At 35.9% G+C, this 26,683-nt stretch overlaps 1 protein-coding gene across 12 annotated transcripts in view; it reads right to left on the reverse strand.

Moving 5' to 3' along the window:
- The window catches only part of PHKB (phosphorylase kinase regulatory subunit beta), an 87,841-nt gene that overhangs the window by 53,200 nt on the left and 7,958 nt on the right, over positions 1-26,683 (reverse strand). For 10 of the 12 annotated variants that reach the window (XM_075714779.1, XM_075714778.1, XM_075714782.1 and 7 more), the window contains 7 exons: positions 25,461-25,550; positions 23,195-23,333; positions 20,332-20,431; positions 17,333-17,440; positions 15,282-15,362; positions 11,863-11,978; positions 3,712-3,775 (listed from right to left, as the gene is read on the reverse strand). In XM_075714779.1, the coding sequence (XP_075570894.1) occupies positions 3,712-3,775; positions 11,863-11,978; positions 15,282-15,362; positions 17,333-17,440; positions 20,332-20,431; positions 23,195-23,333; positions 25,461-25,550 (698 nt within the window). Of the gene's footprint in view, positions 1-3,711; positions 3,776-11,862; positions 11,979-15,281; positions 15,363-17,332; positions 17,441-20,331; positions 20,432-23,066; positions 23,140-23,194; positions 23,335-25,460; positions 25,551-26,683 lie in introns of those variants that run through there. The other 2 variants (XM_075714789.1, XM_075714790.1) reach the window with 2 other exon arrangements.

Consider the following 26,683-nt stretch of genomic DNA (forward strand, 5'->3'; position numbering starts at 1 on the left):
ATCTTATGTAATTTTTTTTGCTGGTATGTCATTTTTTTCTAAAAGGTATTGTAGCTAAAATGGAATTCTTACATTAATGATAAAAATTCTAAGCTATTTATACTCTGTGATACTCTGAAAACAGAAGTTCAGGTTAACCATATTAAGCTCACAAAAAGATCAAGTAAGTTACAGTACTTTCAGTAATCATGATTCTAAAGTGATTAAGTGAAAACATAAACTGAAACACAATCAGTTCAAACGGCATCCTAAATGTAAAAAAAAAAAAAAATTAAAAGAGTCAGGCCCACTTTTACAGTTCTTCCATACAAACTTCAGCAGAACTTAGGACGATACAATGATTTCAGGATCTGGCTACGATCAATGCACAGCTAAGGATTAGAACAGAATTCTTATGTCAACGTCACCCATATTAATTACTTCATATAGATTTATAACTATTGTTTCAGAGATACACAATACATTGGGAATAAATTTAAGAAATTTACCAGAGGATATAAAGCAAAATAATGAGAAACTAAATAGCTTATTTATCTGTTACATTAAAAATTCTCTTCTCAATGTGTAAATAAATCTTTTACTGAAGGAACATTAGGATTACAGCTTGACTGTATTTTTATGCTTGTAATTCCCACTTTTTATGACATACTTCTGGTAGGATAAAGATGAAAATGAACAGCATTTAAAAACCATGAATGAACTCCTTTTTACATTAAAGCATGTAAAATTCAGATTAAACAAAAAGCCAATCATTTTTCAATTCATAATTGTTCTTTATTGTATCTGGCACCTGGAAAGTATACCAAAGGATGCATTAACATTATCTGAGCATCAGTTAAGCAGTGCTTTGTTATAGAACAAAAAGTAGTATCATTTCTTACAAGAATACATTCTTTTTTAATGTTTTCTAGAATTCGGGGAGGGAGGGAAGAAACAGTTTAACATGACTGACTATCAACAGTAAGCAACCTTTATTTTGTCTCCTCTGGGTAGATCCATGAATGCACAGGAAAATTGCCCTATCATAATATACTCAAAGATATGTAACACACATGCATGTGCGAGAGCACAGCTACAATTCTACATATTTGTATTTATTAGTCTCCTCCAGCATCCACAGTGTGAGTGGAAAAATCTGCACGGAAAGGCTGAGCAGCCTGTTGTCCCCAGCAATGATTTATGCAGGTTGCACTAGTGTAGTTGCATGTGCAAACAAGTTCCTCTTGAGGGGCTCAGCAGGATTTCTCAAAGCTATTGGAACACAGCTGGAGCTAAGCACAAAGGCAAACTCTGCCACAGACTGAAGGTCAAAATAGTTTCTGTTTATGCTAAGTATCTTGGAAATAAACTCTCAAAGCATTTAAACTGGTTTTGCTTCAGCAATTTATTCAGCCACTTCAGAATTTATAAAAAGTAATTTGAAAAAACCCAGCAGATACCTTTATTGGTGCTCAAGACTGTTGGAAAGGTAAAGATTGTAGATAAATGTTTTTTTCTGAAATACTGACAATGTGTGTATAATGTCTGATCATTATTTAAGGTCCTTACTAGCTCCTAGTTCTTAACAAGTAACATCATTTTTTAAAATGTGTGTAAAGTAAACCAAAAGTAGACCAAATGGCTAAGTCTTTTTGAAACAGTGTATTTGTGTATGCATGAAGAGCACTTCCATACTTCTCCACTCATCAGCAAACAGCCATCAGCATTTCCTGAGGAGCGGATTCTAAACAGAACAAGTCTATTGCACTACAGTACAACTATATAGCCGCAACAACCCCCCCCCACCCAAGCCCCACCCCCCTCCCAAACAAAAGAACCCACCATGAACAGATATCCACAAAAAATGTAATGGGTGCCTAAGTCTATAGAGTCAGAAATCCTTGTTTAGGACAATCTCCTGGTTTATGCCATAAGACAAAGAAGGGTCTAATAATAGTAAGTGGTATAGCTTTTCATCAATAGCTAAGATTGTTTAATACATCGCACTTCTGTGTCAGTTGCTCACTATTTAAAACAAATTGTAACTTATATTTTTCATCCCAGGCATCTGAATAGCTCTAAGAAGTTTTAGTTTAACAGTTGTTTGTATGTGAATAAACTGTAAGGAAGAACTTTTTGTCCAATAGTGCTAATAATTATTTTATATGACTGTACCGATCCACAACCTCCATTTTACCAACAGAAAAATGGAGACACAAATAACTAAGAAGGTTTTAATAAATCAAGCAGTACAGAAAGGAACTTGGAACGTGATTTGGACTGTCTCCCAGTCACACTTTTACAGTTGACCTAGCTTATACTCATTAGCTCACACAAAGAACACCTGAAAATTCCCCTTATTCACCATTTTACCATTTATATCTTCTTTCCTTTGTACTATTTTCTTTATGGCAAAACAGTGCATTTAACCAAGTTTCTTAAAGTTGAATATTTGAAACAGACGAGTATCACACTCAAAGTCAGCTCCATCTGACTCACAAGACAAAAGGAGAGCACGGGTATTACAGAAAGGGGGGGGGGGGGGGGGGGATCCTACCTTGAAGCCAGCAAGAATGTACAGAAAATTTACTCAAAAATTACACGAATAGTACTTCAAGTCAAGGTCACAATATAAAATTATTAAAACTCAAATGGATCATATAGCCTAACTGCAGAAAAAAAGTATGTGTATAAAAATAAGCTACTCATGTAAACGCGTATCATTTTTTTAAACCAAGTTTTGAATGTTACTCAACCCTATGAAGAGATAAAGCATGTTTCATTGATCAATGTTTACTTATGAAATACAGACATTTGGGCATGTGAGCTAGGTCCATCAGTTACAAGTCAGAAAGGATGAAAGCTTCCAAGAAAACAGTGCCATATGGAAAGCTTTACTTAGTGTACTGAGCTCACCACTTTGCGGCTTGACCAACCTATCCTCCCTTTGACACAATTTACAGACAAAACTCACCATCAAGTTTTGTAAGTATTTCTACACACACCTGATGCTATGCAACTTTCTTTTTAGCTGCACTCCTACTGTTCATTTCCATTCATTAAGAACACCAATAGCTTGACAATGACATATGTCTTCCATTTGGAAATTTTCTAGACCATTAATTTGGAAGAGCATTCTTTTGTTTTAGCTATAGACTATGGTAGGTATAACACCTAAGAAAAGATGCACCTAGAAGGGGAATACAAGACAGAGATAAAAACCAAAGAAAAGGCTTGCTTTTTTAACTGATCCAAGCCATGTGAGAGGATGAGAAAAGAAAAGATTTTGCCACTATGCAACATACTGAAATTAAAACCCAATAAAACAGCGAGACTATGTACAAGTAACTTGTTTAAAGTCTTAATCAAAAACCACATGAAGGAAGAAGACAGAAGTAAGGTAATGTTTGTAAGCAGAGGTATACTGTAGTATGATCAACAGATAAAATGCTGAAAGAAAAACCTTTTTGGCAACCAAGTCCTTTTCCAGAATAAGCTGCACTCATTTTAGATTTTTTTTTTCTTAAGAAAAAAAGTACTTCTTGATAGTAAGGGCACTAATGATTTTATCAGACGAATTCTGTACCCAAAACAGGAGCAATCAGTACGCAAACTAACTTTTTTAAAGCTGGAATCTAACAAACTGCGCTAGATATTTCTAAATACCCTCTGATCCACAGTGTAAATCATTACTGCTAAAAAAAAAGGAGAGAAAACAAACATTTGTGTTACCTGATTTCCAAAGAGATTGAAGCCATTAATTGCTTCTAAAGCTGCTTTTGCCAGCCCAACGGAGCTGAGGAAAAAACAAAAACAACAATAAAAACCAGAGGTATCATAATTCAAGCCCAGACTAAAATTTAACATATTTGACAGCTTTCAGAGCTATGATCTTTTCTTGATTTGAATTTTGTGCTTAACCTTTATGTTAGTGAAATGACGATGCAGCAAATTTGGGTGGTTTGGTGGGTTTTGTTTTTTTTTTTTTTAAATACTTTTCAGCATTTTCATTTGACTTCAGATGCCAGAGACCATCTGGAAAAAGCACTACTGCTCTCACCTTGCTACTAGACATCTGGCATTATGTATTCCAAGGCCTTGCTAATAGTGTATTAACAGAGGATTTACTTCAGCACAATTTTTCAACTCAGCTCTCAAGCATTAAACTATAAGAGACCAATTTCTGACTAGCTTTTGATAAATAAAAGAACTCAGCAATGTGGATTCAGAAAAGGAGGATTTTCTGATGTCAACCATATAGTGAAAGGTCTTTTATTTCACTTACTCCATGACTAGTATCCATCACTAAGAAAACAAGACCCAGAAATACTATCAACCAGCTTTCAAGTTCCAACTTCATGTTTAAAGATATTAAGCACTATATCTACTCCTCAAATCACTAATCGTTATATCATTTTAAATCAATTTATATACTAAAATAGAATTTATTACTGATTATGAAAATGATACAGTACATATAAAAATACATACAAGAATACTTTTACAAGGCTGTTTCATGTTTAAAAGTGTAGTCTTATCCTTTCCTTGTGACTACTTAAAAAAAAAAAAAAAAGAGAACAAGCATTCCCTCTCAATGCACACACACTTTTTTTTTTTTTAAAAAGAAAAGCTCAAGATAAGCTAATAGAACTCTGATGCATTTGACAGGTTTATATGAAATTTGAAGTACAACAAAGGGAAGAATTTTGAAATATTGTTCTAAAGAATATGTAATTATAGATAGGCCAACTTCACATGTGTCCGCTGAACTGCAACAAAAAGCTAAAGCATTAACATACACATAAACTGCTAAATTTTTGCACATTCATTCCAAAATTCTGGATGTTAAGGTCACAGGGCATCAAAAAATAAGCTATTAAACAAGCTGGCTCCCAACAATGCTAGAGTTTAAAAACGTAATATATAACGCTACCAGGTTTCTGACAGTTCTACTATCAAGTACAATCGAAGTAGGGAAAGGACTTTGGACTGCTTACTAAGTAGTGACATAAAAGTATAGGAACTAGAAATACTGCAGAAGTCTAGCTAATAAAACAAACAGCTTTTACATTCTCTTAGGCTATCTGGTAAAACAGAGTCAGAGCATCTTGCAAAACAGAGCCTAGTGTAGTTCTTCCAACTTCATTCATAAAACAAAAACTTTAAATTATGCCTTTGTCTCCATTTAACTACAGTGCCTCTGATCAATGTATCTTTATCTGTCTCTGCCTCATTTGTATATAAACAACAACAGTGATTTATTGACTTCATTGACACCACACATGCTATCCCTAAATGTCTGTCCCAGTGTCGTGGTTTAGCCCCAGCCAGCAACTAAGCACCACGCAGCCGCTCGCTCACTCCCCCTGCCCCGATGGGATGGGGGAGAGAATCGGAGGAGTAAGAGTGAGAAACACTCCTGGGCTGAGATAAGAACAGTTCAATAATTGAAATAAAGTAAAATGGTAATGATAATAATAACAATGTAATAATGATAATAAACAAAGCAAATGATGCACAATGCAATTGCTCACCACCCGCCGACCGATACCCAGACAGTTCCCGAGCAGCGATCGCTGCCCCCCGGCCAACCCCCCCCAGTTTCTATACTGAGCATGATGTCACATGGTATGGAATAGCCCTTTGGTCAGTTTGCATCAACTATTCTGGCTGTGCCCCCTCCCAGTTTCTTGTGCACCTGGCAGAGCATGGGAAGCTGAAAAGTCCTTGAATAGCATAAGCAGTACTTAGCAACGACTAAACCATCAGTGTGTTATCAACATTCTTCTCATCCTAAATCCAAAACACAGCACTATGGCAGCTACTAGGAAGAAAACTAAGTCTATCCCAGCTGAAACCAGGACACCTGGTTTTGAAGTTCCTCCTTCAGAATCAAGTTCCATCTTTCTCCCTAACTGCCCATTCCTTTTGATAGAAGCTCTGCTTTCCAAGTAGCTTACAATTAAATTGAAATATTTTTAGTCAAAAAATGACAGTAAATGAGACAATAGAAAAGGAAGACAGCAGAATAACAGGAAAGTATAGATGTCTACCTTGCTATCTTTAAAAGTTAACAAATCTGAAGACATTTAGCAAAAGATTGAAAAACAAAAAAAGCAGAAAGAATCAGGATGACATGACAAAAGAGTTAAAAAAAAGACCATAAGGGTAAACAAAAGTGACAGAACATAGTATAAGGACATAGACCAACACTGCAGGAGGAAAGCCTCCAACTGTAATAAGATAAAAAAAAAAAAATCAGTGGAAAGAAAAACTGAAAGGTTCATCTTTCCATAAAACCTTTCCCTTTAAGGGAGACCATCCTCAGCTAACAGCCATTTAGATGCAGCTACTGCGTTTCTTCCAATGGGTACAATACACAAATTTGGAGAAACACAAAACCAAACTAAACACACACACAGAAAACAAAACAAAACAAAAAAACAAAAAAAACCCACCAAAAAAAAGAACAATCTTGAACATCTACACTGCTACATATAGACGCTTGAAGTTTTAAGAACTGGGAAAAGTCTGGGGAAAACAGAATATACCAATTAATTTAACAGTTTATTTATTAGCACAGTAATTCCTTGAAATACGCTCTTTTAAAGAAAGGACAAAAAAGGAGTTAAAAGTTTATATCCTTTTTTCCTCTAAAATTGATTATCCACTCAGCCAACCACACTTTCCTTTTCTTGCCATCTTTCATTTGAGATAAAAATCATGCAGTACTGCCAAACAAGTAATTAAAAAAAAAGAAAAAAAGTTTCAGGGGACCCACGTGCCCAGGTAACATGAGAAGAACGTTGATAGAAAGATAGCCACGATTGTGAAAAATTAAAGCATCCTTAAGAGTCCGAGGGCCACACTCCACTTGCAGGGAAATAGTAAAATTAGCAACAGTTAAGAATATGTACTTTCTGAACAGGACAGCCCTAGATATTTTGTTTATAAAATAATTAATGAAGCAACACTGAGTTAGAAAAAATATTCAGAAAATAATCACTAATAATCCCCAACTTCTGTGTAAGAGGAGTTGTGATAGTACTGACAAACAATTGCACTATTGGGCCCAAAAAACTTATAGCAACCAAATTGTCAGAAAACTGCAAACAGGGACTGTGCTTTAGCCTTAATTCTTCTATACTCCATGCGGCATTTTGGGATCAGAGCAACCTTTTTACCTTACTGTAAACAAACAGATTTGTACTATTTATTCATGTAAAATATAAAATTGCAAATGTTTACTAACTAATACATATTTTAAAGATGGGAGCCAATTATGATTACACACAAAATACTGAAAATAATGAAAAAAATTCAGTGCAGAGTTATAGAATGTGTTTACTTTAAGTACTGTTTTACCTGGTTTGGTTTTAATATTAGAAGTACTTCAGACACTGATTTCAGACTCTAACATTCTTTTTAACTATTACCAACAGGTTTATAAACCTCCATCTTTCTTTCTGAAACATTGCCAGAAATAGTACTCATGGGATTTAAGTCTAATTGGTTCAACAAGAGAAAGCTGATTAGGTTAACGAAGTTCTGCTCTGAGCAGCTGCCATCAAACAGTGGTGAAATCCCTCAGTTTCAGTATCTTCTGCTGATGAAAGCTTTTGGTACTGCAGAATATGATGAAGGAATAAACTGAACTTGGAAGTGTTGTGCATATAATTATTTTTTCTGGCTTTGTTTCAAATACCTAAACAAAAATGTAATTGTTCTAACAATCACTCTATTGTAATTATCACCCAGCAATTGATCAAACAAACTGGCTTCATGACTCAGAACAGAACTTTTCATAGGAGTTAAGTATTATTATCAAACTGCATACCGAGACAATGAAAACCAGAGAAATCCCACACACTGAAATTTGTATCATGTGTTAAAACCTCATGTTCCTTCTCTTCTCTTCCAAATAACACTTCTAATACCAACAGTCAGATATTTTGAGAGTGGGAAAAAAAGTTACTGACAAAAGGTAGACAAGTAATATTTGTTCAACAGCAACAACTGGTGGTATTCACATAATATAAAACTATTCACTCTATCTACAATATAGGATGATACTGATTGAAAAAAAAATTGAAGACAAATATGGATTCCTTCCTTGAAATCACTTCTATTTTATATACTCAATCATTATTCTACAATAAGAATAATCAGTATTTTTCTACCTCTAGTTATTCGAAGCCCCTGGATACTTCAGTACTCTCATAAATATTACTTGCAAATGAAAATATAAACATCTCAACATTAAAGTACTACTTTCTTACCCCCTTCATGTAGTATTTCTTCACATTACAATGGTATATCAAGCATTCCCTTCACGATACACACAAGTACTACTTAGATTACTAGAAGTTTCATGGGTAACTGACAGGAGGAAGTTCCTTAAAAAAAAAGTCTGAGAACAGATGTAGTATCAAGGATGTCTTCAAAAGACTGAACAATCACACAACATAACACATTTCAGAACTATCATCACACTTCAGACATTTGTTTCATTCCTGCTGATTAATGCCTTCTTGTTGGGCAAATTAGAAAAGAGGTTTTATAATAAACGTTATGCTCATGTCTTTCTACAGAAAACACATTCTTCATATTCTACAATTTAATAATGGAAAAAATGGACTGTTTTAACAGTATGAATTAAAGGCAAAACATATTTTAATAAATATGTTCCTTCCTCCACTCAACAACCCACTATGAACATGCTGTGTTAACCTGATGGACTCTATTCCCAGAGAAAAAGATGCTTACTTGGAGATGGCCCCAAAACAAAGCCTAACCCAAACCCTCTTTAAACATTCCTCTGAAAATTTCACAGGATCATGAAGTCATTGGTTGGAAGGGACATACAGAACTCATCTAGTCCAACATAAAATCTCATGTGAAGCCAGATATAATAACCAAGACTGATTCAAGTAAATCATGGCCTTGTCTAAAAAAGTCTCAGAAACCTCCAAGGATGGAGGTTCCATAACTTCAAGTATCCTGCTCTGGTGCTTCATTGTGCTTCAAGTGAAAAGGTTTCTTCTTAACATCCATACTGAACCTCCCCAGGTGCAATCTGTAGACCGTACCGTAGCTGCCAATTACTGTGATTTGCCACGGATTATCAAGAGCAGTCTTGCAATCACAACACTATGGGTAACATTTGACCTTGATCCACATTTTGGGTAGGGGGAGCTGAGACTAATCTAGAAAAAGTATACTTCCAGCTTGCTAAAAAAGCATTAGTAAATTCACCTAAACATCATTCATAATTCCCAGTAACTTTTAATTGTTAGATTTACACTCTCAGTAAAATACATGAGGGCAAACACTAAAATTTGCAGATTCCTAGTAACTGCTAATCAAAACACACCTTGAAGCACATACATCCTTAATCCTCCTCCCACTCACAGTGTCTTGCCTCCATCCAAGAACTGTGCAATTCAACTGGAACATCAAACACCACAAGGGATGTTAAGAAAAACCCAAACAACAAAATAAAAAAAACAATCCCACAACAATAATAGTAATTTTGTAACTAGACAAAACCAAATAGAACAAGGAAGGACAGCACTATAGCAATATAATACCTACACTACAGAGAAGATCAAGATCAAGCTCTACAGTCTTAGATTTGGAATATGAAGACACTGCACTTTGGCAACTTCATTATTCTCACAGTACATATGGGAGATGTCAAAGACATTTTGCAGAGGTACTCGGCACAAGTCTGGAGAACAGCTTGTTCAAATGGATACAGGACAAATTAATTTTTCAGAAGTTCAGCCGTATGGGTACGGGATCATGCTATAATAAAAGCTGTTACAAATCTTGTCTTTGAACCAGTAAAAGACATCAATTTGCATACATCAGTGAAGACCTGGTCCACAGAGTGTTTCGCTATTTATAATTTATTAGAAGTGTTTTGAACTGTACTAAGATAGAACACCAAGACTGTGTAAAGACTTAAAATATCTGCATCTTCTAATGCAGGCCATAATTTGCAGTTATTATTCATGGACTTCATATTATATAATTTCTTCTTTAAAAAGAAAGCCTCTTTCAATAAAAGACAAGAATTAACGTCTAATTCTGAAAGCAAACACACGCTGTATGTAGACTTACAGCATACGTTTTAGGTGCCAGGAGTACAGTATACCGAATACTGAAACTTAAGTGATTGGTTTGGAGTCCATAATCACTGAAGACAGACATACATCATTCGTGACTAGCCCTCATTAGTTATAACCACTTCTTGAATTTTTTAAAAATTTTTTTAGCGCTCTCTTAGGTAGATACACTACAATAGAAGCATTAACAAAGTCTAGAGACTATTTTAGTGTACCCAGGGCTCTCCTCAATAATATCTAAATACATCTTTTGATGTATGTTCCTCTTCTGTTTTTTTCTGATTTATGAGAACAAGGGAAATTGTCTACTGGCTTCCTACAATGAAACAGAGTATTAACATGCACACAAGGAAAGATAAATAGGGGCAATACCTGTTTCTGATGACCAAAGCCTACTTCTTAAATTAGGATCAAGCTCTGTACTTCCTTTTGTGCCAGCTCAATGATCTGTTAGATTGGCTCAGTCCATCTCATAAAACCTCACCCTTAGAAAAACCAACCTATAAATGTCAGTCTAGATTAAGACAAGATAACATGCCCATTTCCATCTGGTTAAAAGATGCTCAGTTTTCCCTGGAGGAAATTCACATAGTGAATAACCAGAATGCTGCAAACAACAGGAGACACAGGAGTTTCAATGCTCCTTTTGTGAATTTGTACAAGGTGAGATGCAGAAGAACATATATGATTCTCTAAGTGAATGCTCATGTAATCTGGCATTTGATAATTTTACAGACATAGGAGGAAGAGAAAAACAAACCCAACAAACTAATAAAGCAGTTTATATAATAACAATTTAGAGTTTTCAGTTCTCAGACTGGTAAAGCTCTACAAAAGCCCTGAAAAAAAAAATACCTAAATTAATTGTTTTGCTGCAATGACATGTAATTATATTTATAGCTTAAAATACATGACTGTATGTGAACTAAGAAAATTATTTCATTCTGACATGAGAACACAGGGTCATTTGGCAACATCAAAGACTGGAAGAAACACTTGTGTATTATTTGCAAGCCCATGATAATTACGATAACCAAAGATATTTTAAAAATCCTAAGATATCCAAGCTATAGCCATTTTTATGATTAATAAAACCTCAGAAGTCAAAAAGTGAAGCGAACAATAATAATGCTAGAAAAAGCAAGTTGTCAGATTACAGATTTGATCCTTCAAGAGAGACAGCATGTGAGCAATTCCACTAAAGTGAACTGGACCACTCTAATATCAAAATGTTAAGAACATTCCTAACTGTCTCATGGGACAGGGGTCAGAACGCCCAGTCACTTGTAGCATCTGAAGAACCTGGAAAAGAACTTGAGCACTAGGCTATCCTCCACAGTGTTCAGTATCTTCCTCCCAGCATGGTGGAGATGAGAAAATCTAGACTCATGATTCAACACCTTCTTAAGTCAGGATGTTCCTAAACATTTTTGTGAATCCAAGCTACTGCACATGCCTCAAGAGTCTGAACTGTTCTTAACACAATTTTCAGAATTATACGCATGCAGCTGCACATAATTATTGGAATTTGAATACTCAAATAGCTAAGCATCTATGCGGTTATTTCAGCATGCATATGATGATGAAATTATGCTTCACACTTTCCCAAAATATATCTCTTAGGCTTTAGAGAACCTTAATTTAGTTCAAACAGTATTTTAATGCATTATTATTTTTAACTCACCCCATGAATTCTTTTTATTCATATCACATTTACTTGCTTTGACTGAAAGACCTACATTTGCTCACCTACCTTGAATGCAGCTCTGGACTGCCATTGTTGTATTTACTTCCTCTTTCCCAGACACCAAAATCTGGTACACGATAGGCTCTTTCCACGCAAAACACAAGATTTTGAATGAAGGACACCTATAGGAAAGAAAGAAAGTGACTGAAGAAAAATGAAAGCATATTTTCTCTTGTTCATTTTTTCAAAAAGACAAAGTTGGTTTTCCTCAGCCATCATAACTGTGCCTTCCATCCTTTTCCCTGCCCCGCCCCCCCCAAAGAATGATATTCCCGACTTCAGATATTCTTAAAACCGGTTTTTAATCCGTCCCAAATTAGGTGATGATGTGATTTATGCAAAAGTTCCTACGAAGCCAGGGATAAAAATTATTTCATTTTTAAGAAACATATTTGAAGAGCTCCAAAAAGGTGGTGTTTTGATCTTTTAAAAAAGATTTGTCCCAAAAACAACATCAGAGAGCACAAGAAATTAAATCCTAGAAGATTAGGACACAGAAATCTTGATGCTGTTTCTTAATTCATTTCAAGAGAACTGATATGCCAAAGTTTTATTATATTAGCTCCAGATAATACATACTTAGGCAGATTCAAACACACTCCTTTATAAACACAAATAAAACTCTGAACCAATTTATTATAATGAAAATCTCCTCTTGGATCAACATGTTTCAACTGAATACTAAAGTATTTAAGAGTATTTTAAGGTACTTAAGGTACTTTAATGGTATTTAACTATAGCTGGGGACTTATTTAAGCAGATACTTTTTCCTCATTTACACTGTTGAAAGAGACATTTGGAGTTGCTCGATTGTAGAAACATTAAATTGATGATAAATTTTACAGTTCACCTCAAAGAGTCCACAGATTAGAACTTAAAGGAAATTTAAACCACAAACACAAGATTTACACTGGTTCATCCACCAAAGCAGGGAATTCATCCCCTCCCATCTAAGTTATTCTAGGGGATTCTGTGGCAAAACAGAATATTGCAATGGCTACAAAACACAACCCTATCGGGGAACTACAGAGGAGGATCCACTTTACTACCATCAAGTGGTTTTTTGGTTTTTTTTTTTTTTTAATGAGCTATGAGATAAAACACAATCTTTTACTGAAAGATATTTGCTTCCATTTTAATTTACCTACTTCTGTTTTCTCTTTTTCTCTCCATTTTTCTTTAAATCTTAAAAAAAGTTACTGTTTCAGATATGCTGTTTATGCTAATACCAGTCCACCAGTGATATACATAATTCTGTACTTAACTTGTCTCTCTATATATGTCTCTGCTAAAATTTCACTATGGGGTATCCATGTACAGTTATCTGTACACTAAATCTTTTCATAGCTAGTACTTTCAAGGAAACACATTGTCCCACTCTTTAGATATGCCCGGTATTATTCAGCCCTATAATTTAGCATTTGGTTGTACTAAAATGAATTTTCCCTGAATGAAGCTAGAACACCCAGTGATTAAGAGTGTGGCTTCTCCTATTTCTATCATTAACTGAAATTTAGATGCATTAGCTAAATGAAGAAGCAAAAAGCACCACGTAGAAATGTATAACCTTACTGATGACTTTCTACCAGTGACGATGTTCAGAACACAAGAAAAAAATGGTCAATTACAGATATTTTGTGAAAATAACCGAAGGTTTCCAAATAGCAGATTTGCAGAAAAAAGATAGCAGATAAGTGGTTGCAAACCAAAATCTTCAGAGAGCAATCATTCATATCACGGGCATGTAAATGCTATAACCAAGTCAATCCTAAAGCACTTACAGAAATTATGCACTGTGTGTGTTAAGCTTATTTATCCGGAAGTCAAGCATGTGGAGAGCAAGGTGTAATAAAGAATACACATGCAGCATGGATGACTGCGAATACTAGTGTTACTCTGTTTTATGTGTAGATAACTGCTCTCAAATTCATTCACTTGCACAATCATACACTGTTCTCTTTGTTATGGATGCAAAGATGCGATTAAATTAATTTTTCAACTGCAAACAGATGCAACTAGAGGATAACTCATTGACAGCTGCCATGCATGACATCAAGCAGCCTAGTATACAATGACTGCCTCCCAAGCCAAGAGTTCTGTGTACAAACATATTCATGCAGACAGCTTGCCAAATATCAACCATCTGCCAGCACCTTCCACTGTGCTAGCACTGGTTCAAACCCCTCTCCCTAAGAAAGGAAAGAGACTAAATACATCGTGCAAGGATATCATTGGAAAGAAATATCCAACTTGATGCTTGGGTAGCAGATTGCCACATCCACAGTGCTGCCAACGCCACTATGCTGAATATTATCTAGACGCACAGGAAAATTTGGAAATACCATAATTATGCAGTGTTAATAAGATCTGAGTGTATATTCAATTGTTGAAGCTAAACAGAGACTGACAGAATGTACAGGTCTGTGGTAGCATAATCTTAGTATAAATCTCCATAGTCCATGGATTTCTACAGTACGGTTGCAATGAAAACTACATCCTGATGTTGAAGTGGAGAATATCTACCGACTAGAAAGTCTCTACACATGCACTTTTTCTGCAGATTCTGTAATTAAATGCAAACATCTGGAGGATAATATAAATTATAAGTCAAGCTAAGTAAATACATAATCATATACATTTGCTTCCTCACAGACATAAAGGCAATTCAGAGAAAATAATATAGATCTATCATATGCTCTAACTAAGCGAGAAAGGAGACAAGATTGAGAAAATTGGTGGGGGGGGGGGTGGGGGTGGAAATCTATGCTTTCTATTCCTGTCTCAAAACATGACCTCATTTCAGAGCAGGACAGCAGGTTGTCCTGACATGACTTGTCCTCAAGTCAAGGCCATAGTGGCTATTATTATCTAATTTCAGAACAGTTAACAATCTTACAAACATCTCTTACCATGATATAATATTGTTTTATTTTCAATTAAAGATAGAGCAAAACTTCCTAACACCCATAGGTTCATATGTATTTGAAGAAAGTCCTTCAGCTTTCCAGAAAATTAACCCTATTATGTATTGTATTGAAATTCCACTGGACAGCAGGCACTGACTGACAGTTTGAAAAGTGAGAACTGACAGGTGAAAAGTGAGAACAACATAACTAGAAGTTAACTGTCCTAACAGACCTTTTAATTCTTGACCTTGTACCTTTCAGAAATAGCAGGGAACTATGAAAGTTTTCAATGCCATGTTACATTCACTCCTTGCATACGTAGCACTTTATTAGCTATTAATTTATTTCATTATCCATTCATTCCATTTATTTTTTCTGACTTCCATTAAAAGTGCAGAGTATATGTAGTGTATTTCCAGAACAATTATTTTACAGTTGGTAATTAAATAAAACCAAGAAAAAAAAAAAAACCCACAGCTTAATACAGCATGTGTTTTGACATCAGAAATCGATTTGTACCTCATCTGTGTTGTAGATAATCTGCAGCCCCGAAGAGATCATCTCAACCAAATAGAGGAGAAATAACGACACAGCATTTATCTGAAGTAATTAAAGACAGAAAGGAAACTATAATTAACTTCATGTTTATTTGACTCCAATAAACATAAACAAGCTAAATGTGATATTACTCACTAACAAAGACGGTCCTACTATAACAGTTTTGGTTCTTCAAAAATATTATCCTAAAATACCAATATCCTAGATGTAATGATGTGGAAACAATAGGAAGAAATGCCACAAACAAGCACTGTCCTCTACAACTTCTGCTGCAGTATCAGTTTTTAAATTATTTGAAACTATAATATTTTTAAGATGTTTTTGCTTGGGCATACTGCTTTGACCCACAGGCAACCACTTTAGTCACAAGCTGTTTCACGTTTACATATATGACAATTTATTAGCAAGCAGAGCACCAAGAAGGCAAGTAGCATACTGAATAGTACACAGCACATCTGAAAATTTGCTTTATTCCTAACTGGAATTTTAGCATTATCATCTGACAGAAGTATAACTACAACATTCAGATATGATTATATTTGTGGAAAACTGTTTTCTTTTGTAGCTGTACATAGCATTTATTATTAAGAGTAATTACCTTCAGCAGCTGTACAGATGAGCATCATAATATCAATTTATGCTTTTGTTACACAGAATTCTAGTATAATTGAGAAATTGTACAACTTCAATAGAGAAAATAAGTTTATCACAATAACTTGCTTCAATAAGCTATAAAACCACAGTCCCAGTATATGAAATTTAGAGAAACCACCTAGAACAAAAAATTGGATCCTTATCTGAAACACAGCAGATTAAGAATAAGGTCCAAATTCTAAAAATTCCAAAAGATGTAAAGACCACTGACTCCAGTTTCTTAATACAATCTGAAAAGCACCAAATACAGCAATAATGGCAGACCGCCTATGTAATATATTCCATTCTTCCCAACTGAACCATCTCAGTTACTCTGTTTCATGTTGTCTCCACAGAGCTGAAAATGCTCTATTCTTTGAGATTTGCTGATGACAGAAGGGAATGTGCATTCATGTTTATGTGAAGGGCTGAGTTGCCACAAAAACCAGAGACTTTGAACTATCATACAGTGCTTCCCAGGTCACAAAATTATTGTCTCCTCTAGCAGATAAAAGATGTGCATGTTCAGGAAGCTTCACATAGAAGTCCAAAATGCTAACTTAGGATAACTCTATAAAACATTTTTCTCAGAACATACATTTCCTGAATCCAACACATTTACTGTACAAACTATGTAAGTGATGTTATCACCATGAAATTAAATAATTATCAACCTACTGTCACTTCTGAATAATTTCACTAGCAATTTCTGAACTAAAAAGAGTACACAGTTATGGAATGCAAAAGAACAAGGTCATGAATGCAAAAAACGGTCTGAAGGTAAAGAGAAAGGAAAAAAAAAAAAAAGAGTAAATCAGCGCTTTGGAAAACTAAAGACAATAAAATAATCAATTATGCAATGAATCTGACTAGGAACCACTATCCCAAAGAGCAAACAACAAATTTGTAACTAGACAAAGCTGTTCATAGTGTACATTAGATCTTTACTATGAATGAAAATTGCTCAGACTTATGGAAAAATTAAGCTGGGAATGTTAATTAAAAAATAGTATTCAATGTAAGATTACACTAAATCTTTCACTTTATTGACTACTTCAACATTTTTTTGCCAGGATCATTTACTGAAAGCCATCTGTTGGTCTCAAAAAGAAGCAACTTTATAAACAAACAACCATCTACCTCCACAAATCCCACAGTTACTTCAGTACCTTCTGACCAAAACATACCACTGAGTTATATTTCAAAACAGTCTGTCGTCTTCACCAAAAGATGCAGAAGGAATCTCAATTTTATCAAGTACAACACATCTAACACAAATCTAAATAAACTGAGACAGCTGCACCATGAAAGAACGGAGACAACAATAACATTATTTAAAATCATCCAAACTTGCATTTACACACACATGCGTATTTTACCTGAAGGTGACCATACTCCTTATGGGAGAAGACCTCATCCCCAGTGTGTGCACTGAAAACAGAATGAAGACATTCAGATGGCTTGGGGTCTTGTTTAAATCGCTGAACCTAAAGGTGAATTAAAGGCAAAACATAAAGTCAAAGTCAATAATTTCAGTATGTTTGGCAACCACAAATTCACTATATAAACCAGGTATTTCAGAATTTCTTGATATGACCACTATGTAAAACTTATAAACAACAGTTCCTGAAACTTATCAGAGACTATTTCATACATACTTAAAGTATACATATACTTAAAGAATGCAAATATTCAACCCATCCGTCTAATCTCTCTGGGTCTGGTAGAAAAAAAGTCTGTAATACATAGTTACAGATGCTTAGTAACTTTCTTCTTCTGGACAAACACCACCTCATTTTACTGGAGCCAAATTCTTAGCAGAAAGCATGTCAAAGCACATCAGGCCTACCCTGAAGTCATAGATCTGAAATGTACATATAGAATGCTGACCCATAAGCTCTCAGCTGGCTCACCACCCTTCCCTAGCAGGGTACCATGAATTCCAGCTACTCTCTCACAACTCCCCTCCTCACCTTCCTGGCCTGTCCTAAACAGCCTGTATGAGGCCAGCACATACAGAGTGTCTCAGAAAAAAGTCCAATTTGACTTAAGTCTACACTGTAGGAAGAGAGAAGCATTTATAGTAATCAAGGCAAAACCCGACAACCAGCATGTCAGCAGTGTGACACCTGTGTTAATTTAATGTTCATTACTCATATCTGCAGTGATCATCTTCAAAACTAACCACCGCATGTCGAAGAGAAAAACAACAGCTCAACTGTAACAAGATCAATTTAGGTCAACATTATTTAAAGATGTAAGACTAGAAAGAAACAGACTAAGGAAACTGAGAAAAAAATACCACAACAGCATAAATACAACTGGCAATACACCTGATTTGCTGCTTATTATTATTGCAGAATCCCAGCATCATTTAGGTTGGAAAGACCTTTAAGACCATCCAGTCCAACCATTAACCTAACACTACCAAGTCCACCACTAAACCAATTGAGGGTAGAGAAATAGTTAATTTCACGTTTCCTGGCTTGGTGGCTGGATTATTTTTAATGAAAGTAAAACTAGGAATCATTAAGGTTGGAAAGGACCTCTAAGATCATCAGTCCAACCATCAACCCAACACCACCATGCCCACTAAACCATGTCCCCAGGTGCCACGTCTACCCGCTTTTTGAACACTTCCAAGGATGGTGACTCCACCACCTCTCTGAGCAGCCTGTTCCAATGCTTGACCACTCTTTCCATGAAGAAATTTTTCCTAATATCCAATCTAAACCTCCCCTGGCACAACTTGAGGCCTTTTACTCTCATTCTATCCCTCGTTACTTGGAAGAAGAGACCAATACCACCTGGCTACATCCTCCTTTCAGGTAGTTGTAGAGAGCGATAAGGTCTCCCCTCAGCCTCCTCCAGACTAAACAACCCCAGTTCCCTCAGCCGCTCCTCATAAGACCTGTGCTCCAGACCCTTCACCAGCTTCGTTGCCCTTCTCTGGACACACTCCAGCACCTCAATGTCCTTCTTGTACTGAGGGGCCCAAAACTGGACACAGTATTCCAGGTGTGGCCTCACCAGTGCCGAGTACACGGGGACGATCAGGTGATTGTCCTGCTCCTGCTGGCTACACTATTCCAGATGCTGTTGGCTGCCTTGGCCACCTGAGCACACTGCTGGCTCATGTTCAGCCAGCTGTCAGCCAGCACCCCCAGGTCCTTTTCGGCCAGGCAGCTTTCCAGCCACTCTTTCCCCAAACCTGTAGTGTTGCATGGGGTTGTTGTGACCAAAGTGCAGGACCCGGCACTTGGCCTTGTTAAACCTCACAGTTGGCCTCAGCCCATTGGTCCAGCCTGTCCAGATCCCTCTGCAGGGCCATTATACCCTTGAGCAGATCGACACTCCCACCCAACTTGGTGTCATCTGCAAACCTACTGAGGGCACACTCAATCCCCTCATCTAGATCATTGATGAAGATATTGAACAAGGCTGGCCCCAAAAATGAGCCCTGGGGAACACCGCTTGTGACCAGTCGCCAACTGGACTTAACTCCATTCACCACAACTCTCTAGGCTCAGTCATTCAGCCAGTTTTTTACCCAGTGAAGAGTACCTAGGCCACGAGCCACCAGCTTCCTTAGAGGAATGCTGTGGGAGACGGTGTCAAGGCTTTACTGAAGTCCAGGTAGCTGACATCTGCAGCCTTTCCCTCATCCACTAGGCAGGTAGTATTACTGATATCACATGCCTACGGACTTTACATTTCAGTTTGCGTGCTTAGAGGTGATGGAAGCTATGTGGTAACATGAGAATTATTTTTAATAATACAGTTAAAAGTCAGTGACATGAAACATAAAATAATCACATGGAATATATTTAACTACTTATAGAATTACTGCTAACCACTATGCAAAATTAATCCACCACATCTAAATTTTGATAAGGAGAAGCCCTGAATATTCAAGAATATTCAGGTTATACTCACAAGAGGATTACAGGCTGAATATATCAACTGTATTATAACGTAAGTAAATTACCCTGTTTCCTTATTCATTTTGGATTGCTGCCCTTCTAAATTTACGCCATTAAGTCAAAGAACACTAGAAACTGACTGCTAAAGAAACCAAGCAAAACAATCAAAACCACCACCTAGGTAAGAACAACTGCAAATCTGATAACCAAGTTAACAGTGCAAAGAAAACCCTCCAGACTTAGCTAAAAGAAATTCTGTATCTTTCCATTTAAGGATTAAAAATACATTAAAAAAACCCCGATTACTAATGGTCTAATGTTTAAATAGGATAAATAACTGCAAAAGGAACCCAAAGAAGTTCCAAGTATGCCCTGCAGTTTACTTCGCAAAGTACTCATGTCTTTTAATCCCTTAGAATTAAGCGAGTGCTTGGGTCCACACTACAGTGTTTTACCTTATCGGCCTGACGCATGTAGCAGTAGAGAATCCCTCTCATGCACTTTATAGCAGAATGCTCCAGTTCATGAGTCCTTCCCTTGTCATCATCAATACGCCTGGATAAGAAAGATAACTCATAAAACAAATTGGAAATGCATTAGCGGGGAAAAAAGAAAAAAAGGACACATCAGTGCTTTGGAATATTAAGTATTTAACTAACACTGTATTTTAGTTTATGTTGCAACTTACATGAACATTCCCATTGCAAAATTTTAAAAGAGAAAAAAAACCTCCTTGCTGATCTTACAACATTGCAAGCCATTGTTCTATGTTCCGTGAGAGATCCAAAACACAAAGGCAATTTAACTCTAACTCTACAAAATATCTGCCATTCATAATCGAGCAGTGACTTTTGTGATGATGTTGATAAACTACAGCTGTGCATACAAGAGTCTTAAAGTTAACTACTCCAAATGTCCAGAAATGTGTTTCAAGGCACCTTAGTATTTTTATACTGTGAAATCAAACACCACTCACAATTACTATATTATTAAATGCATATTAAAACCAATGCCAAATCCCAAGTTGGTTTAACTATAAGAAATATATTACGTGTAAACAACCTTGATCATTGCATTCATGTGTTCTGTCTTTCCAGTTCTCAATTTTTGACTGAGCCTTTCAGGGTGAAAATAATGTTTTCTTACATGTTTGTAAGTTAAAACGACATGTCTCTGATACAAATATGCAAAACAGCATAATACGCTCACTGCTATTTCTCAGTCCACTTCATAGCTGTTACTAATTTGATTATAGCTAAGTGGATGATAACTACACTACAAATGAAGCGTATCCTTTTCCACCATACTTAACGTGTTAGTAGGTTATGCTGAGGTTCTGCTACCTACACTGAAAATTAGGAAGGTAGTGATAACTTCAAAAATCATACACATCCAGAAATCGTGCTATTTAAATAATAATCTTAGATAAAAGAAACGTACTTGCTTTCAGTTACAAAGTTGAAACAAGGGGGGAAAAAGCAACCCCACAAGGAATAAAACCAGAATGCAAAATTAATAGGTTAAGAATTTTTTAAGCAGTAGGATTTATTCCCAACTTTATGATAAAGCCAAAGATCAATAAGAAGCACATGTAAAAGCTCTGAAGTTTTCACGTTACAACATTTTTTCCTCTACTCCCAACAGCAGTGTTTGTTTTCTTAACATGCTCTCAAGAAATCCAGCTTTTATGAAAGTGAACAGTAGCACTGGTATGAGTCAAGCACAGTAATCTGCATGTGGTAGATAACGCAGCCTTCCGCATGAGTCTTGTGCCTTGGCTCATTTCAGATTTTAGCTGTTCACCTAATTTCAATCATAAACCTTTGCCCATCAAAGAAAATTCATTGCACAGCACCTGAAGATCAAGGCACCGTTCTGAGCATAGCTATTGTCTTGCCACTTTGTCCTTCCTTCAATCTGCAGCAAGTTTCATATATCATCTTCTATGATTCTACATACTGGAAATTAAAGACTGAATAACTCGGGCAACATTATGCCACGCTCTCTTCCATGAGTTGCTGAAAATTCAAAACAATCACCCCTGCCCCTTTCATTCTTCCTTCTAATTCTTTTCTATTTTTTCATTTTCAAATGTTTTTATTTCACCAACAGAAAGAGGAATTTAAGGAAAGATGCAAAGTTTTCAATATAAGAAATGAAAGTAATAATTACACATTCTCAGTGTTCATTTCCCTACAATTATCATGAGTTTATCAAAATTTCAGGCACAGCACCTCCAGAAGTAAACGGAGATCTCTGTACATCTTCTCTTTCAAAAAGCATAATTTTGTAACAACATTTCCTAGAAAACTACTATAATAACCTTTTTTTCAGATTGGTGTCAGAGGTATAGAATCTAAAGCAGTAAATGGAGACAAAAAAGAAACTCAAAACTTTTTATCTGCTAAGTAGATCATCTTTTCTTCAACAGTTGCTTCTCATATTATTTCTGGCCCTTCTTCTGTAAAATATACTAGAATTTTGTCCAAGAATGTGATCACTACCTCAATACAAGAAGTTGATGACTAAAAAGAGTAAATTATTCAGTATCTGCATACCATCTTTTTTCTTAAAAACACTGCATTTGAGTTATCATCTCCTCTGTCCGTGTTTTTCTGGGTGGCTGGGGTAACAAGGTTGGAAACAATGAATACTAAACCTCAGAAAGCAATTTCCATAGTTATTTGACCTAAAGGAGAGGGAATTATGAATAAATTATTATGGGAGGTAACTCTCCCATAGTTCTTAAGGTCATACTACACCAGACAAATTCCTAACTTACTTCTCTAATGAGTCAACAGTGGAAACGGACGAAACAGAAAATAAGAAGAGCTAACAACAGAGACTACCCAGCCTCTGCACCTAGCGAGGATGATAGTCACTATTATTTCCCAAATCAACATTTCCCAGCATTCAAGGATTCAGTCTCCTGCAAGTACCCGGATTGTTACTACCTGCAACAAGCCTGCTTCTGCTCTGAACTCTCCCGCTACATTTAAAATGAGCAGTATTCCTTGAGTACAGTTTGCCACAATAAACTTCATTTTTAATAGCATGCATTAATTGATCTGTTTCAGAATATTGGTACCAATTAAATGATATGAAAACATGTTTACTTACCAAAAGCAGAGTGACATTTTTTCACCTAGTAGCTACATAAATGTTTTTATTGAGATTTGGAAACACATACCATCTCTATGGGTTTCCAAAACTATTCTTGATAAAGCTTCATCTTTTAAAACATTCCCGGGGAATGCGAATTTCTGCGTAACAGAAAGAATGTAACGTGGCAGAGATGTGAGTTTAGAAGTTATTCACCTGTAAGCAAGGGCTAATGCCCAGGCACATGCAGCACAGTAAAGACTGTCGTGTACTTTTGCCTTTCGGTTATCCCCATACGTTTTTGTAGGAAACAGACCTGTGGTTGGGCTTTGATAAAGCAGCAACGTTGACTTAACTGGAAAAAGGAAAAAAGAAAAAATGCTAATAACAGCACTAATGTTTCTTCCAGTTTCTACACAGATTTTCAGGAATAAATCAAGATGTGAACAATCTGTTAGGGCATGCACAACATAAAACAGAAGAGAAAGAAAGGTAAGGAGAAAGACACACAAAACCCATTTTGTCACGTCGTTTTTTCAGTCAAATTAGACCTTTTTTAAAAAAAAAAAACACCAGTACTCAAAACTATTTATATGGCTTTGTTCTAGTACAACCAACCCAGTAATTTCCATTTTATGGAGGCGGGGACACTACAGTATGTGAACTGCCCCCCCAAATAATTTAAGTGGTTAAACTCTGCAGAACTCCACATTCATAAAAATTACATTTTCAACTTTGGCCAGATGATTGTATCAATATTTTTAAAAGAGGAAAGTAATGAGTAAGTAAGAAGAAAGGACGACTACAGTTATTTAACTTAGTACCTTGACATAAAAATAGAACAAGACAGGAATTTTCAAGTTGTCAAAACTGAATTAGAAAAAAATACTAATTACTTTCTTTCTTTTTGTACTGCAATATTTTGCATGTTGTGAATTGTTTTCCTAAAACTGCATAATAAGCAGCGTGCTACAAGATTGAAACTGGGCTTAATGTCCTTGAACATCACCCTTCTAACAATAAACTGTCCATTATAAGACAAGAAAGCAATTTTTTTGCAGAATGTTATCAAGCATCAATTTAAAAAAGCCCTTTATTGTCTATGTATTAGAAATTAAGTATTTTAAATAAAAATTACAGGGTTTTATGGCTTTTTGCATTATATTCTTCAGTAACTTAATACGTTATAACAAGAACTTTGATAAAATGCTACCTCAAAAAGTCAATACAGATTATTCTAAAATGAAGTATAAATCCAATAGTAAATTTTTACTGAGGCAGCAGACTGCTTGCAACATAAGTGCCCGACAGATAAACAGCAAGCACCACCATAGATTTGCTGCTGCCAAGCATTAAAAGTAAATTGAAGTGTCATCTCCTCTGTAAGAAATATAAAAGCAATGCATCTACAAAAAACAACGCATCTATGGATAGACCAGGCACAACTCACAGATTTCACTTCCAAAATGGGGTGAATTTTTGAAGTGACTCTCATTCCACACTTCTAGAATGATGGAAAAATTGTTCACTATTCTATACCCTTGCCTGACTAAAACTTAAATTTTAAACAGTCAATTGCACAGCCATTAAAAAAACTGATTTTAGAATACAGGCAGGACTTTATTGTAACACAACCCCACCCCCAACACCCAAAACAATCAAAAGAAACCATTGCTTCTTTAACGTGTAAGTTTTTGGCTTAAAATGATCACATAATGAAAAGAAAAACACTAAAGTTGGCTTAAAATAAGTTAGCTAACATAAAATTTCGGCATAAAAATACATTATGGCACCACTGGTAACAAAAATTAACTTCTCACTGATCACCTGTCAAACTGTTTCAAGTACTACAAGAAAGCTTGTTTCCATTTAAATGTTTCCTCAGCTGTACCTGGCTAATGCCACAATACTAGGCTACCACTTCATCCAAAATAATTCGAAATTCAGTCTTACAGCTGGACTGGATTTCCAATACGCATTTTCATTTTCAGCATGAAGTGTAATTCAGCCCTCCAGTTTTTGTGCCTTTCAAACTCCCAGCAAAAATTTAGGAAACTATCCTCAAGTAAGAATACGTAGCAATGATATTTAACATGTGAATATCAATTCCAATTCTTATCTGTTGTTTGAGCATCAAAAACTGCCAGCAGATGACCTTTACCCCACCCCATCCAAGACCATCAGCTGCAACTCAGAATCTATTCTACCATTTCACAAATGCAGATGACAATTTTGAACACTATTTACAGGTCATGATTTTTCAAGCAACGTACGAAATACCTAAATACATGCATTATATTATCACAGGAGTCTTATGAGGAATTGTAATGACAGAACCCTTTACCTCTCAGAAAATAAAAATCCTTATTGAAGACTGCAGGTATTATTTTAAGACAAAGCTAATTACTGTCATAACCATAACTGTAAATATTTATGAAGTTACACTGCAAATCTGTCATGGTAGGAACAATTACTAACTTACCAATTCTGTAATAATGATCTAATTTGTCCCACAGACTTCCCCCCTCTGGTTTTGGAAGGTTAATACTTTGAAGCGGCTCATAAATTGAACCTAAAAAAGAGCAGAGAAAAAAGAAAATCAAGATCAGAATTAGTTTCATAATTTTACTATCGCTAAAAATTACTGCAATGATTTTTTTCATATTTGTTACACAAAAGCACAATTTATCACATTTTAATTCAAACAAAAAAAAGTTCTAATTTCTATAATGTCAGAGAACAGATTTCTATACACATTTTTTCTACAGTACCTGTCCACACAAACAAGACCTCCATCTGGATCTCCAATGCCTTGTAGATATTCAGCTACAGCAAATGCTACATAAACGTATAGTTTAATTACTGAAGACAGCCTATTAAATGTTAAGAATTTTCTAGGAACATCTTCTTAGAAGTATGCTTCAGACAGAATTCCTAAAGATATGTAGAAAAACAGAAGGAAGGACAAAAGTAGCCCAAATTTAACTATTACTTCCCTACCTGCCTTCTAAAATGGTGAACATGTACAACACTATTAATGATTTACCTATTCAAACCTCGTTTTCACCCACCACCACAATAAGCCTAGCTGATTTCATGTCTTGAATCCAAAAAAGGGTTAGCTGGTTCTCACATGCTACCAAAGCTTATACAACCTATCCAACAGGTAAAGCTCCCAAATTACCTAGATTCCAGAGAAATACAATGCTATCAAATCCACATCTGTCTTTCTCAGTGTCCCACATATTGACTGCTTCCCTATTTGCATGTGAAAAGTCTGATTTCCTGATAGCTGAAATGTGCTATCAGAAAGACATGATTTCTTACAAATTACTGGGGTAAACCATTTCCAACTTCTAATTTAAGAGTAACATACTGCTCTCCTTCCATAAAGCACTTTGGCTTTATTCAGTGTTCTGGATGGCAAGATCTCCCACTGAGCCATTTGATAACAGGAAGAATGACTTTCCCCTTTCCGGACCGCATGCTGTCCTTCTGAAAAGCTCAGAGAAATGAATTGCCAGGGAAGCCCAGCCAGCCAAGCGGTTCTGGCAGGATGCAGCAGAGTGCTCCTATTCAAGTTGCCTCTTTCGCACTCCCAGCACATATCCAAGCATTAGACAGGAGATTGTCCATATACAGGACTCTCATCCAAACGGAACGAATGTGTGTGGAGTGGTGACAGAGGCTTTATTAATCAAGTCC

This window comes from Pelecanus crispus, chromosome 8, assembly GCF_030463565.1.
Source record: "Pelecanus crispus isolate bPelCri1 chromosome 8, bPelCri1.pri, whole genome shotgun sequence".
In the NCBI taxonomy this organism is placed as follows: domain Eukaryota; kingdom Metazoa; phylum Chordata; class Aves; order Pelecaniformes; family Pelecanidae; genus Pelecanus; species Pelecanus crispus.